The sequence below is a fragment of the Canis lupus genome, chromosome 19 (assembly GCF_048164855.1).
Source record: "Canis lupus baileyi chromosome 19, mCanLup2.hap1, whole genome shotgun sequence".
Classification (NCBI taxonomy): Eukaryota; Metazoa; Chordata; class Mammalia; order Carnivora; family Canidae; genus Canis; species Canis lupus.
The window spans coordinates 38695355-38709333 of NC_132856.1; the positions used below are offsets into that span (position 1 = coordinate 38695355).

Genomic DNA, 13979 nt, shown 5'->3' on the forward strand with positions numbered 1-13979 from the left:
CCTTGAGAAAGAAGCTCCAGTGTCACAGGAGACACACATGTATTTATTTGATTGGGACAAAGGGAGTTTAGGCAAATGCTCTAGAAAAGAACAGGGAAATGTCAGTTGGATCAAACAACAAATTCTCTGGGCAGCTTTGAACTTTCACACACGGGTCTTTTAAGGAGGGTCCTCTGACAGACACTACATTCAGCTGTTAAACCGTGCCAGAATCTGATCAAGTTACAGTGCAAGGGGGTTGGATGATGATGAGAGTTCTTGGGATAATGATGAGAGAATTCTTTGGTTGGGATGATGATGATGAGAGTTCTTTGGTTGGGATGATGATGAGAGTTGTTGGGGTGATGATGATGAGAGTTCTTTGGTTGGGATGATGAGAGTTTTTGGTTTGGATAATGATGAGAGTTCTTCTTTGCATTTAATGCGCAAGCTGAAGCGGTTAGGGGTGAAGGGTACGGATATCTTGAGTTGTTTTTGTTTGTTTTTAATATTTTATTTATTTATTCATGAGAGACACAACACACACACACAGAGGCAGAGACACAGGCAGAGGGAGAAGCAGGCTCCATGCAGGGAGCGGGACGCGGGACTCGATCCCGGGTCTCCAGGATCACACCCCGGGCTGCAGGCAGGCGCTAAACCGCTGCGCCACCGGGGCTGCCCTTGGGTTGTTTTTGAAATGCATGCAAATAAGCTGGATTCCTAGATGCACACATTAACCGTTGTGTGACGTTACTTGTGGAATCGAGTCTGTCATCCCTCCATCAGAACGGGAGACTCAGGAGGAGAGGGACGTTGTCGGCCCGGCACACGGTAGGCGCACGGCCAATAAAACGGCTTGTACAATGAATGACCAATACTTCCAAAGCGCTTAGATCAATACGTGGAATCAAGCTTCCGGGATTTCATTGTCCCGGCCACCGGAAGTTCCCGGTGGGGGAACTGAGCCGCTCTGGCCGCGGCGAGCCTGGACTCTATGGCGGGTCCTCCCGGCCGGCGGAACCCCTCTGGCCGCCCGGCGCTGAGGCTCGGTGGCGGGTGCTTCCGGGCGGCGGGAGCATGCGCGGTGCGGCGCTGGCCGGGATCGCTATGGCAGCGGCGTTGCTGTGGGCCCAGCCTCCGCGCTCCGGTCGGGGCCCGACAGTCTCAGCGGCGGCCGGCACCGCGGCCCCTTGGGCATGAGCGCGGTGTCCCGCCACGGCCCGCGACTCTGGCCGCCGCTGTCGCCGCATCTCAGCTTTGGGCCGGCGCCGGGAATATGCCCCTGGCCGCCTACTGCTACCTGCGAGTCGTGGGCAGGGGCAGCTACGGGGAGGTGACGCTCGTGAGGCACCGGCGGGACGGCAGGCAGGTCGGCGGGGTTGGGGCCCGCAGCGGGTGGAGGGCCGCCGTCCGCAGGCTAGGCCCCGGGTGGCCTGAAGGGGACACACCTCGGATGTCACTTCTTCAGGGAAGCCGCCCATACCACCGAGAGTAGGCCAGACCGTACTGTAAGACGCGCCCCAAACTCCCTGTAATACCTTTACGGCATTAACTGTTGGGCTTGGTCTACACGCCTTCCCCACTCTTGACAATGCCGTGAGCTGGTTCATTCCCACGACCCAACACAGCGCCTGGCAGGTATTACTCTTTGTGTGAAGGGCCCCCTTCACACAGGGTCTGACCTGCGGACTCCCTTAAACCTCGGCCCATCACCTTCCCGCCAAAGCTTTCAGGGTCTGCGTGTCAGTGATTAGCACCACCAACCATCCACATGCCTAGGCTGGACATGCCCCGGGGTCATTCTGGACACACACTACACCCCCCACCCCACCCGCATTCATCTATCCAAGAAGCCAGCAGGCCTCTTTATCTCCACTGGTACCACCCCCAATCCAGGACTTGGCCTCCAGGATCCTTCCTGCCTCATGGCTTGCTCTTCATCACTTTCATTGCCATCTCATTGATTCTTCTAAAAGTTAGAGCTAATGTTGTCACTCCTTTCTTCCAAGCACTTTATCCTATGACCCTCAGGGTAATGACCCAGTTCTTTAAAGTGATTTATAAGAAGTGTGACCATATAATGTTATGATCCAAACTGGGACAATTTAGAAACTGGAGGCACTATTTTTTTTTAAAAGATTGATTGATTGATTGATTGACTGATTATAGACATAGAGAGAGAGAGAGAGAGAGAGAGAGAGAGAGAGGCAGAGACACAGGCTGAGGGAGAAGCAGGCTCCATGCTGGGATCCCTACATGGGACTCAATCCCGGGACTCCAGGATCAGGCCCTGGGCCAAAGGTGGCACTAAACCCCTGAGCCACCCAGGAATCCCCTAGAAACTGGAGGCACTATTAATAATTACACCGGGGGGACGGTGGCAGTGCCCCGGGCAAGCTGAAAGATGTTTCTCCAAGTATAAGGCCCTCTAGCCTCTTGTGCCTGGTGTTCGGTGCAGGTAGCTCTGCCTAGAACACAAGCTCAGTCAAATAAGAGATTTATTCAGTAACAATAAGGGGATGAGATGGATTTTTTTGAGTAGATGGTGGGGTATTAATTGTAACAAGGTGGTAATAATAGCCCCTCACATTTGAGCAGTAGTTTACAAAGCACATTTATATATATGCTTGTTGATTAATGAATTGTATGGACCGTTAATTGGTGGTGGGGCAGTGTATTAGGTGTCAAAGGATACTGACCTTTTTTGAAGTGGGAATAATTTTTAATGTTGACAATCAGTGATTTTTAACCTTATTAGGCCATGGATCCCTTTGAATGTCTAATGCAATCTATGGACCCATTCTGTCTACAGATGTATTTTCAAACCATATATTCTAAAACTTTGTAGGGGGAATTTAGAGTTGAAGGAATCTTTACCACTGGTTTAGTGGTCTATCCAGTTGTATGCTAATATGGACTCATTTTTTAGCCATTAATGGAATTGTATACTGTAGATGGAAAGTATAGTAAATTGATTGTGGCCCTTCAGCCTAAATCTAACCTGTTGAAACTATCAGTAAATTATAGCAAATCTCTTCTCCAGTTTTGTGAATAACAAAATGAGTAGGTTATTTGGTAGGCTCCAGGAGGTTGGTTTTGAGAATAGTCAGGAGAACCCTTAAAAATTCCGAACCTTTAAACTGTATGCTTATTTGCACGTTGAAAAATCATGTGTTTTTTCTATAGTATGTCATCAAAAAGCTGAACCTCCGAAATGCCTCCAGCCGAGAGCGGCGAGCTGCTGAACAGGAAGCTCAGCTTTTGTCTCAGTTGAAGCACCCTAATATTGTCACCTACAAGGAGTCGTGGGAGGGAGGGGACGGTCTGCTGTACATTGTCATGGGCTTCTGCGAAGGAGGTGATCTGTACCGAAAGCTCAAAGAACGGAAGGGGCAGCTTCTGCCTGAGAGTCAGGTGGTGGAATGGTTTGTTCAGATCGCCATGGCTCTGCAGGTACTGTCCAGACTCACAGCATTCCACTTGCTCCAAGGTGACAGGGGGATGGCAGGTGAATTTTAGGAAAATGCTTCCTCAAATGCTTACATGAAAAAAAAATGTGTTTAAAAAAAAAATCCATTCATGAAGTAGACCCAGCCCCTCTTGCTGTAGCATTAGTGTTTCTGAATAAATGATGTCTATTTTGAAGTAAACATGGATTTCAGTTTGCAGGGGATGCCAGTTTCTGTTCATTTAATATTTATAGCAAAATCAATTTTAAGAGTCCTGAGTCGACAAAGAGCAAAAATTGACCATGTTTGTTATCAGCTGGTCAGCTATATCATACACTAAGTGGTTGGGCTAATTAATATGCTTAAATTGTGGGGATATGGGCTTTAACTCTCCTGTGGCAGAGAGAGTGGAAACACAAAACATGCCTGTGTTGGAATGTACACATATTCAAACTTGAGACTGTTTAAAAAATACCACTCTGGAACTGGGCAGATTTGTCCAGAATAGATTGACCGTGTTTAAATTTTAAGATACTCTGTCTAAATAAAAGTGATCTTGTTATATTTGAGAATATTATTAAGCTAAAGATTTCATGAGTCTGAGGAGAATGTGCATCTGACCCTGTGTGAGTTGTCCTTCTCCCTTCAGTGGGAGTTTGTAAGCATATTGTTAGCTGGATCCATTTAATGCTAAATTTATATGGTAAAATTTTCAAAGTACCAGGGGACAGTTTTGAAGGATACTGGGCAAATTAATGTGTGGAACTTAATTTCTTGCTTTGGAAAGTTATAAATCAGACTTTTTATTTAGAGATGATAAGATAGTAGCATTTTGTTATTTAGGTGACTGAGACTCTTTAACTCTTGCAATTGGTTTTTTTTTTTTTTTAAGATTTTATTTATTTATTCATGAGAGACACAGAGAGGCAGAGATAGGCAGAGAGAGAAGCAGGCTCCTTGTGGGGAGCCCAATGTGGGACTTGATTCCTGAGATTCCAGGATCACACCCTGAGCCAAAGGCAGACGCTCAGCCATTGAGCCACTCAGTCTTCCCAACTCCTGCAATTGTTGATGATAATGTAAGAAGTCAGGAATAAGTAAGTAGATAAGTATATTTATATTTAATGAAGTTTTATTTTTTCCTCAGTATTTACATGAAAAACATATCCTTCATCGAGATCTGAAAACTCAAAATGTCTTCCTAACAAGAACAAATATCATCAAAGTAGGTGACCTAGGAATTGCACGAGTGTTAGAGAACAATGGTGACATGGCTAACACTCTCATCGGCACACCCTACTACATGAGCCCTGAATTGTTTTCAAACAAACCTTACAACTATAAGGTAGGATTGGGCTGTGTATTCCAGCTCACTTTTTCTCTAGGACAGAATTTGTAACTTCAGAACCCATCAGATAGAAAATCAGAGGAATACTCTGTGAATTGGCTTAAGGAAAATATTTTCTATTTTGTTTTGTCAGTAAGGTATTCTGACATTTGACTATTTACTATTTTCCTTTTCTAGTCGGATGTTTGGGCTCTGGGATGCTGTGTTTATGAAATGGCTACCCTGAAGCATGCTTTCAATGCAAAAGACATGAATTCTTTAGTTTATCGGATTATTGAAGGAAAGGTAAAGAATATTCTGGAACTGATTGTTTTTAATATTAGAAGCAAGATTAATCTGATGTAGCATTGTAAGTAGCTATTGGCAAAAATAAAATCATTGATATTGGATGGATAGGTAAGAATGGAAGGTCCTTTCTATGGGGTGGTTGAACTAGAAAGAGGAGGGGGTTGATCGTATTTTAATATTAATTTGTAAGAGTGGCTTAACGGTTCTGAAGAATTGGCTTTTTGAAAACTACCACCTTGTAACCACAGGATGTGCTGGTGCCCTGAGAGGATATTAGCTCCTAAGCAGCTATGGTTAAATTAGCCCCATCTGAAATTAGTCCACTCTGGGCAGAGTACCCATTTCATTCCCAGCTTGCTTAGTACCTGGTGATTGTAAGGCACTTTGCAACAATGTAAAATAATAATAAAAAACAAAAATAAAATGAGCCTACTCTTTGAGATGTTGCTCCTTTGATAGTCATCACAATTACAAATAGCCAATTAAAAACTGCAGAAAGCAATGTGTACGACATAGGCACCAAAGTGACCACCTTTATATGTTACTTCCATGAGGCTAGTTGTCCTCCACACACTATTAAGTTTTAAAGCTGTAAACCATCTACAGATTTCAATATTATGCCACGACTCACTTTCATTTTAATTTCAAAATATTGAAAAACACAAAAAAAGTAAAATGTGCCCCTAATTCTACTACTTATAGAATCAAACAAGAAAGGAGTGAAATTCCCCTCTCCTTCTATTCTTTTCTATCTTCTGGAGATCCACCATTGCTAAAAATTTTGTGCACAGCCTTCTTAGCATTTTCCTGTCTATAAATATACCTCAGTCTGTGTGTATATATGCACATATACACACAGGCACTTTTAAAAGAGTAACTGAAATGGAATCAGGCAGTACATACTGGTATACAACTTGTTCTTTGAAGTTAATATATGAGGACATCTTTTGAGGTCAGTACCTGTCTCATATTTTAAGAAGCTGCCTAGCAGTTTATTAGAAGGGTGTACCATAAGCTATGTTCTGGATAGACATTTAAGTTTCCAGTTGTTTACTGCTGCAAGAACAATGCTGCAGTGAATATCCTGGTACATAAGTCTTTAGGAACTCATGTTCTTATTTCTGAAGGAGAGAGTCCTCAAATGGGACTGCTGGTTTGAAAAATATACTTTTATAGTCTCACAACGTGCTGCCATGACCAGGATACTAGTAAACTTCCTGTATACTGGCTCTTTTCTGCTTCTGTGGATAATGACTTTAAAAAAAAATTTTTTTTTTTGATGGGCCACAAAGCAAAGTTTGTTGAGCGATAGTACAAAGCTTCTGAAGAGGGAGGGGACCCCGAGAGGGTTGCCCTGTGGATAATGACTTTAAAGAAATATTGGGAAATCTTTACTTTTTCCTTATACTGTGCTCTCTAAGACCATAGTCATAATCATATTATTTCTCTTTGTAGCTGCCACCAATGCCAAAAGATTATAGCCCAGAGCTATCAGAACTGATAAGAACAATGCTGAGCAAGAGGCCTGAAGAAAGACCCTCTGTGAGGAGCATCCTGAGGCAGCCTTACATAAAGCACCAAATCTCTTTGTTTTTGGAGGCCACAAAGGCGTAAGATACTTCCCTTGCAAATAGGTGGCTAAACAAATGAATACAAGAAGGTAGCTTCTATAATTTTCATATGTAAGAATTTATGGTGAGGTTATATTTATTTATTTATTTATTTTTGAGAGAGAGAGAGAGAGAGAGAAGGGAGGAGGAGCAGGGGCAGAGGAGAGAGAATCTTAAGCAGGCTCCATACCTAGTGCAGCGCCTGATGCAGGGCTTGATCTCACAACCCTGAGACCGTAGCCTGAGCTGAAATTCAAGAGTCAGATACTTAACCAACTGAGCCACCCAGGCACCCCTGTGGTGAGTTTTTTTAAACATGAAGGAAAATTGCATGATTAGGGCATATGTTGAGATTTACTTAATTGCTAAAATCAAAAATCTAGAAAATCATTTAGAGAATCACTTTAACATTCCTCAGGGTTCCAAGATATATCATGTATGATTCTTTCAAAAGGATATATGTTTAAGAAACCATATGAAAACGAGATTATCTAAGAAGTCTGTTGTATGTGAGAGTCACAGTCTCTGCCTTGTGACATGTTTTGAGAGCAATACTAGAGAGGCCCCAGGGGATAAAGAAAAACCACCACTTTATTTACATTGTCTGTTTGATACAAACAGACCTTTGGCCTTCAGCAGCACTAGTCTTGTGCTCCCATTAAATTCTCCAGAGGGCTAGTAGGTGTAGAAATGTCACACTATAAGAGTTAGGGAGGGGTGCTTGGGTGGCTTAGTCAGATAGCATCTGCTTCAGCTCAGGTCATAATCTCAGGATCGTGGTTTCACTTCAGGCTCCCTACTCAGCAAGGAGCCTGCTTCTCTCTCTCTCCCTCTGCCCCTCCCCCTGTTTGTGTTTGTGTTCTCTCTCTGAGAACACATACATACATACATAAATCTTTAAAAAAAAAAAGATTTAAAAGAGTCGGAGATATTAATCCTGTACATTTTTATTCTGCAAGGCCAGGCTGAGCACACCTGTCCTTCTTACCCTCAAACTTGGCAAAGCAGTTGTAGTATAGTTATGTGAAACTTGAAAATTCCATACATGAGGTAGTTTCTCATAGATTTCTGATGGTGAATAATCTTGTATTTATAGACACCAGTATTTCTACTAACACCCTTTTTCTGTTCCAGGATCCAATTCAGGATTCCATATTGCATTTAGTCCTCTTGTCTCCTTAGTCAACTTGTGTCTGTGACAGTTTCTCACCTTCTTTGTTTTTCATGACCTTGATTAATTTTGAAGAGTACTGGTCAAGTATTTTGCTGAATGCCCTCTGGTTTTTAGATGACTCTTCTAAATGGGGCAGTTTTTGTACTACATACACATATTTCCTTATATATGTAAAAACCTTTAATCTTCACTATACTGATAATAATTTTTTTCCTTCCCCATAAAGAAAAACATCCAAAAGTAATATTAAAAGCAGTGACTCTAAATCGAAGCCTGTTGCCCCAGTGGTCTCTGGAAATGCTGAATCGAGTCATAAAGTAGTTCCCCTCCAGCCACAGTCTTCTGAGGGCTCCAAGACATATGTAATGGTATGTTTCTTTTTAAAGGGTATATATTTTAGAAACTATTAAAACGATAGGTTATTGGGGCTCCTGGGTGGCTCGGCTGTGTAAGTGTCTGCCTTCGGCTTAGGTCATGATCCCAGGGTGCTGGGATTGAGCCCCAAGTGGGGCTCCTTGCTCAGCAGGGAGCCTGCTTCTCCCTGTCCCTCTGCTGCTCTCCCTGCTTGTGTTCTCTTGCTCACTCAAATAAATAAAATCTTTAAAAACCAACAAACAGTAAGTTATCTAAGCAGGTTATATAACATGAAGTTAATCACTTTCTAGTGAACCATTAATTACATTTAGTGCATTCACAGTGTTGTGCAACCACCACCTCTGTCTAGTTTCAAAACATTCCACATCACCCCAAAAGGAAATCCCAGACCCATTAAGTAATCATCCTTATTCCCTCCTCCATCTGGCCCCTGGAAACCACCAGTGTGTGTATTCTGTCTCTATGGATTTGCCTATTCCGAGTATTTCATAAAAATGAAATCATATAATATGTAACCCCTCGTGTCTGGCTTCTTTTACTGAGCGTGATGTTTTCTAGGTAGCATGTATCAGTACTCCATCTATTTTTATGTCTGAGTAATATTCCACTGTATGTATGTACCACAGTTTGCTTATCCATTCATTCATTGTTGGATATTGAATTGTTTTTGCCTTTTGGCTGTTGACATGAACATTTGGGTACAAGTCTTTGAGTCCCTGTTTTCAGTTCTTTTGGGTATATAACTAGAAGTGCAATTGCTGTGCTATATGGTAGTTCTATATTTACTTTCTGAGGAACCAGCACACTGCTTTCCATAGTGGTTGCGTTTTACTTTTACTGCATGTTTTTACTGCGTGCAGCAATGCACAAGAGTTCCAGTTTCTTCACAACTCCACTAAACCTTGTGATTTTCTACTTTTCTGATTCTAACCGTCCTAGTGCATGTGAAGTGGTATCTCAGTGTAGTTTTGAGTTGCGTTTCCCTAATGACTAATGACTAATGACAGAGCATCTTCCCACAAGCTTCTTGGCCATTTGTATTCCTTCTCTTGAGAAATGCCTAGTAAGCACTTTGCCCATTTTTTAATTGGGTTTTTTGTATTTTTGTTGTTGAGTTCTAAGAGTTCTTTCTGTATTATGGGCACTGGATCCTTATCAGATACATGATTTACAAATATTTCTTCCCATGCTATAGATTGGCCTGTCACTTTCTTGATAATATCCCTTTATACACAAAAGTTTTTAATTTTGAGGAAGCCTGGTTTATGTTTTTTCTTATGTTGCTTGTACTTTTGGTGTCATATCTAAGAATTTCTTGTTAAATCCAAGCTCATGACAGTGTATGCCTGTGTTTTAGGAGTTTTATAATTTTATCTCTTTTATTTAGTTTTTTTTTTAAGATTTTATTTATTTATTCATGATAGAGAGAGGCAGAGAAACAGGCAGAGGGAGAAGCAGCCTCCATGCAGGGAGCCCGACGCGGGACTCGATCCCGGGACTCCAGGGTCACGCCCTGGGCCAAAGGCAGGCGCTAAACTGCTGAGCCATCCAGGGATCCCCTTATATTTAGGTTGTTGATTCATTTTTAAATTTTTAAATTTATGTTTATTGTGGTGAAATAAACATGACATAGAATTTGCCATTTTTGTAAAAGATTATTAGAGAGAGAGAGAGAGAGGACATGAGCAGGAAGGGGCAGAGGGAGAGAAAATCTCAAGCAGACTTCACGCTGAGTGCAGAGTCCATTGCGTGGCTCGATCCCATGACCTTGAGATCACAACCTGAGCCAAAACCAAGAGTTGGACTCTTACCTAACCATGCCACCCAGGCATCCCAGAACTTACCATTTTGAAACACCTCTAAGCCTACAATTTAGTGGCCTTAACTACACTCACAATATTGTGTAACCATTACCACTATCTTCCAAATCCTTTTCATTACTCCAAGCAAACTGTACTCATTAAACAATAGTTCCCCATTCCTTCTGTTCCCAGGCCCACTGGGACCTCTAATCTACTTTCTGTATCTATGAGTTTACCTATTCTAGATGAATAGAATCATACAATATTTGTGCTTTTGTGTCTGGCTTATTTTATCATGTTTTTACGATTCATCCATATTGTAGCATGTGTCAGTACTTCATTCCTTTTCATGACTGAGTAATATTCCATTGTTATGTGTGTATAATATTTTGTTTATCTCTTTATCTGCTAATGGACATGTTGGTTGTTCCATCTTTTGGCCAGTGTGAATAACGCTGCTGTAAACATTGGTGAGCAGATATCTGTTTGAGTCCCTACTCTCAGTTCTTTGGGATATTTACCTAGAAATGAGATTTCTGGGTTATATAGTGATTCTATGTTTAACTTTCTAAGGAACTTGCTGTACCTTTTTTGAGTTATTTTATGTGGTATGAGGAATGCTGTAATAACTTGGAAGCATATTTTCACCAGGGTGAAGACAAATGTTTGTCCCAGGAGAAACCCATAGTCATTGACCCCTTGAAGACACCAGCAAGCCTGAAAGGCCACAACTGCAAACCAGACGTGAGCGATACCTCAGAATCACTAGCCACAATCAGTAAAGTGAATATTGACATCCTACCTGCAGAAAGAAGGGATTCATTGAGTGATGGCTTAGTTCGGGAGAATCAGCCAAGACACTTAGACACCTCTAATGAGCTAGAAGGTAAATGCAGTATTTCTCAAGTGAAGGAGAAGCTGCAGGATGGCACTGAGCCCAGCGCTCAACCCAGAAACGTAATTCCCGCATGGTTCTCTAATGATGTCACTGGGGAAAGGAGTGACCCAGCGAGACCTCTGCAGCCCCTAAACAAAGACCAAAAGCCAAAAGACCAGGTGAGTGATATGCATGAGGTGCTGGTTTCAGAGAGAGAGAGAGAAATGGAAAGTGTAGTCACAAAGATGTGAGTTGTGTTGTTTATTGTGTTCTAGTTGGCATTTTAGGAAAATCAGTTATTTTGTGTACCAGCTTAAGCATTACAGAAACTAAAGAATAGGACTCACAGAATTCTTAGATGCGTTATGCCCTGGCATAGGGTATTTGGTGGAAGCATGCTATTTGTATGTTTTTTTCCCATTTATTTGTCACTCTTTCTTAGGCCTCCACCATGGATGGGTATGGAATTCCACCAAGTAGGTAACATCACATTTCTTCTTGCGCTTGGCAAGTTAGTGATTGATCTGATTTCTTAAGGAATAGAAAAAAAGTATTTTATGTGTTGGAACCAAAGGGGAAGGAAGAGGCAAAAAGAAAGTGGCAAAAGGATTTTGATACTAAGAGACTATTCTGAGTAAATTTAATGGTTAACTTCTACTTGAACTTGGAAAGAAGCCCGAGTTAGATGAAGCATGGCAATGGCTGAGGATTAGAGAGAAAGCCAGAACGTTTGGTGAACTTTTGATTTTTATATGGAAAATATTCTAAAAATATATTTAAGATGTATCTTAATTATTTTTATAGTCTGTGTTAAAGTATTCAAATTTTATATATTAAATATATTTTCATATTTGATATCTTTTATGTAGATATATAAAAACTAATACACTTATATTCAAATGTTTTAAATTTTTATTCTTACGGGAAAGTCCAGGTATAATGCTTTTGTCATTTAAAGTCATTGGATTGAAGTCTTAAGCTTTCTTTGCACACTGGAATTCTTAGTACTTTATGGATAAATCTGTATGTGTCCTGCTTGTTCTGCCTGGCTCTCAAATTATATTCAGGTTTACTTGTTTCATTTTTTCTGTTTATTTATCTAATGGTTAAAGTACCGACTCATTGGTTTTTAGTACATTTGTAGAATTGTACAGTCATCCTTGTCTAATTCCAGAACATTTCCATAACCTCAAAAAAAAAATAGTGTGTTTCTTATAATAGTCACTGTCCGTTGCTCCTGGCCCCAGCCCCTGGCAACCATTGTCTGTATGGATTTGCCTATAATGAGCATTTCATGTACAGGCATACCTTACCTCAGAGATATTGCCAGTTTAATTCCAGATCACCGTAAATAGAACGAATATTGCATTAAAGGGTGTCAAATTTAACCAGTGGATGTAAAAGTTACATTTACACTATGATCTAACCATTGTATGAGCTTTCAGCAAGTCATAATCTGTTTGCTGGTGGTGGAAGGTCTTGCCTCAGTGTTGATGGCTGCTGATTGATCAGCGTGGTGGTTGCTGAAGATTGGGGTGGCTGTGGCAATTTCTTTCAATAAGACAACGGTAAAGTTTGCCACATCTGTTGACTTTTCCTTTCATTTAAACACTTAGAAGCCATCGCAGGGTTATTAATTGGCCTGTTTTTAATATTATCATGTCTCAGGTTATAAGAAGGCCCAAGGAGAGGTAGAGGGATGGGGGGTGGGGGGAAAGCCAGTCAGTAAAGCAGTCAGAACACACACTTTTGTCAATTAAATTCTCCATCTCTTATGGGCACAGTTTGTGATGCCCCAAAACAATTACAATAGTAACATCAGAAATCACTGGTTACAGATCACCATAACGCACATAATACTATTGATAGTGTTTGAAATATTGTGAGAATTACTAAGATGTGACACAGAGACATAAAGTGAGCAGATGCTGCTGGAAAAATGACGCCAATAGATTTGCTCATCGCAGGGTCACAAACTTTCCATTTGTAAAAAAAACACAATTATCAATGAAGCACAATAAAGTGGAGCATAATAAAATGAGATATGCCTATAAATAGAATCATAATACAATTTATGGCCTAAGTAAAAGCTTCTTTTACTTAGCATGATGTTTTCAAGGTTTTCCTTTTTTTTTTTTTTTTTTAAATTTTTATTTATTTATGATAGTCACAGAGAGACAGAGAGAGAGAGGCAGAGACATAGGCAGAGGGAGAAGCAGGCTCCATGCACCGGGAGCCTGATGTGGGATTCGATCCCGGGTCTCCAGGATCGCGCCCTGGGCCAAAGGCAGGCGCCAAACCGCTGCGCCACCCAGGGATCCCTCCTTTTAATTTTTTAAATTAAAAAAAATTTTTTTGAGCAATTTTATTTTTTTAAAGAATGTATTTATCTGAAGGGGGAGAGAGTGTGTGCATGAGCAGTGAGGAAGGGTAGAAGGAGAGGGAGAAATAGACTCCCCGCTGAGCTGGGAGCTGATGTAGGACTCAATCCCAGGATCCTGAGATCATGACCTGAACTGAAGGCAGGTGCTTAACCAACTGAGGCACCCAAGTACCCCTGCATTCCTTTTTAAATTGCCAAATAAATTCACTGTGTCTACACTGTATTTTATTTTTCCATTCATCAGTTGAACATTTGAGTTGTTTTCACTTTTTGGTTACTGTGGATAATGCTATTATGAACATTCTTTTTTGTTATTGGTATGAACATTCTTTTACAAGTTTGTGTGTGAACATATGTTTTCAGTTCTCTTGGGTATATACCTGTGATTGGAATTGCTGGGTCATATGGTAACTCTATGTTTAACTTTTTAAGGAACTCTAAGACTGTTTTCCAAAGCAACTACATCACTCTACTTCCCAACAATATGTGAAAGTTACAGTTTCTCCACATCCTCACCAGTATTTGCTATTTTCTGGTTTTTTGATTCTGCCTATCCTAGTGAATATGAAGTGCTATCTTATTGTGGTTTTGAGTTGCATCTTTCTAATGACTAATGATGTTCAGCATCTTTTCATGTGCTTTTTGGCCATTTCTATACATACTTTGGAAAAATATCTATTCAGGTCTTTTT

The 13979-nt window shown here is 41.1% G+C and overlaps 1 protein-coding gene across 16 annotated transcripts in view; it reads left to right on the plus strand.

The window, feature by feature from the left end:
* The first annotated feature begins 1059 nt into the window (after window positions 1–1059).
* The window catches only part of NEK4 (NIMA related kinase 4), a 34921-nt gene continuing 22001 nt past the window's right edge, over window positions 1060–13979 (plus strand). For 12 of the 16 annotated variants that reach the window (XR_012011960.1, XR_012011959.1, XM_072785969.1 and 9 more), the window contains exons 1-7: window positions 1060–1351; window positions 3169–3435; window positions 4579–4776; window positions 4957–5064; window positions 6523–6677; window positions 8078–8219; window positions 10680–11084. Coding sequence is in view for 14 of the 16 variants with exons in the window: in XM_072785969.1 (XP_072642070.1) it covers window positions 1259–1351; window positions 3169–3435; window positions 4579–4776; window positions 4957–5064; window positions 6523–6677; window positions 8078–8219; window positions 10680–11084 (1368 nt within the window). In the remaining 2 variants the exon portion in view is untranslated. The remainder of the gene's footprint in view (window positions 1352–3168; window positions 3436–4578; window positions 4777–4956; window positions 5065–6522; window positions 6678–8077; window positions 8220–10679; window positions 11085–13979) is intronic. The other 4 variants (XM_072785977.1, XM_072785978.1, XM_072785981.1 and 1 more) reach the window with 4 other exon arrangements.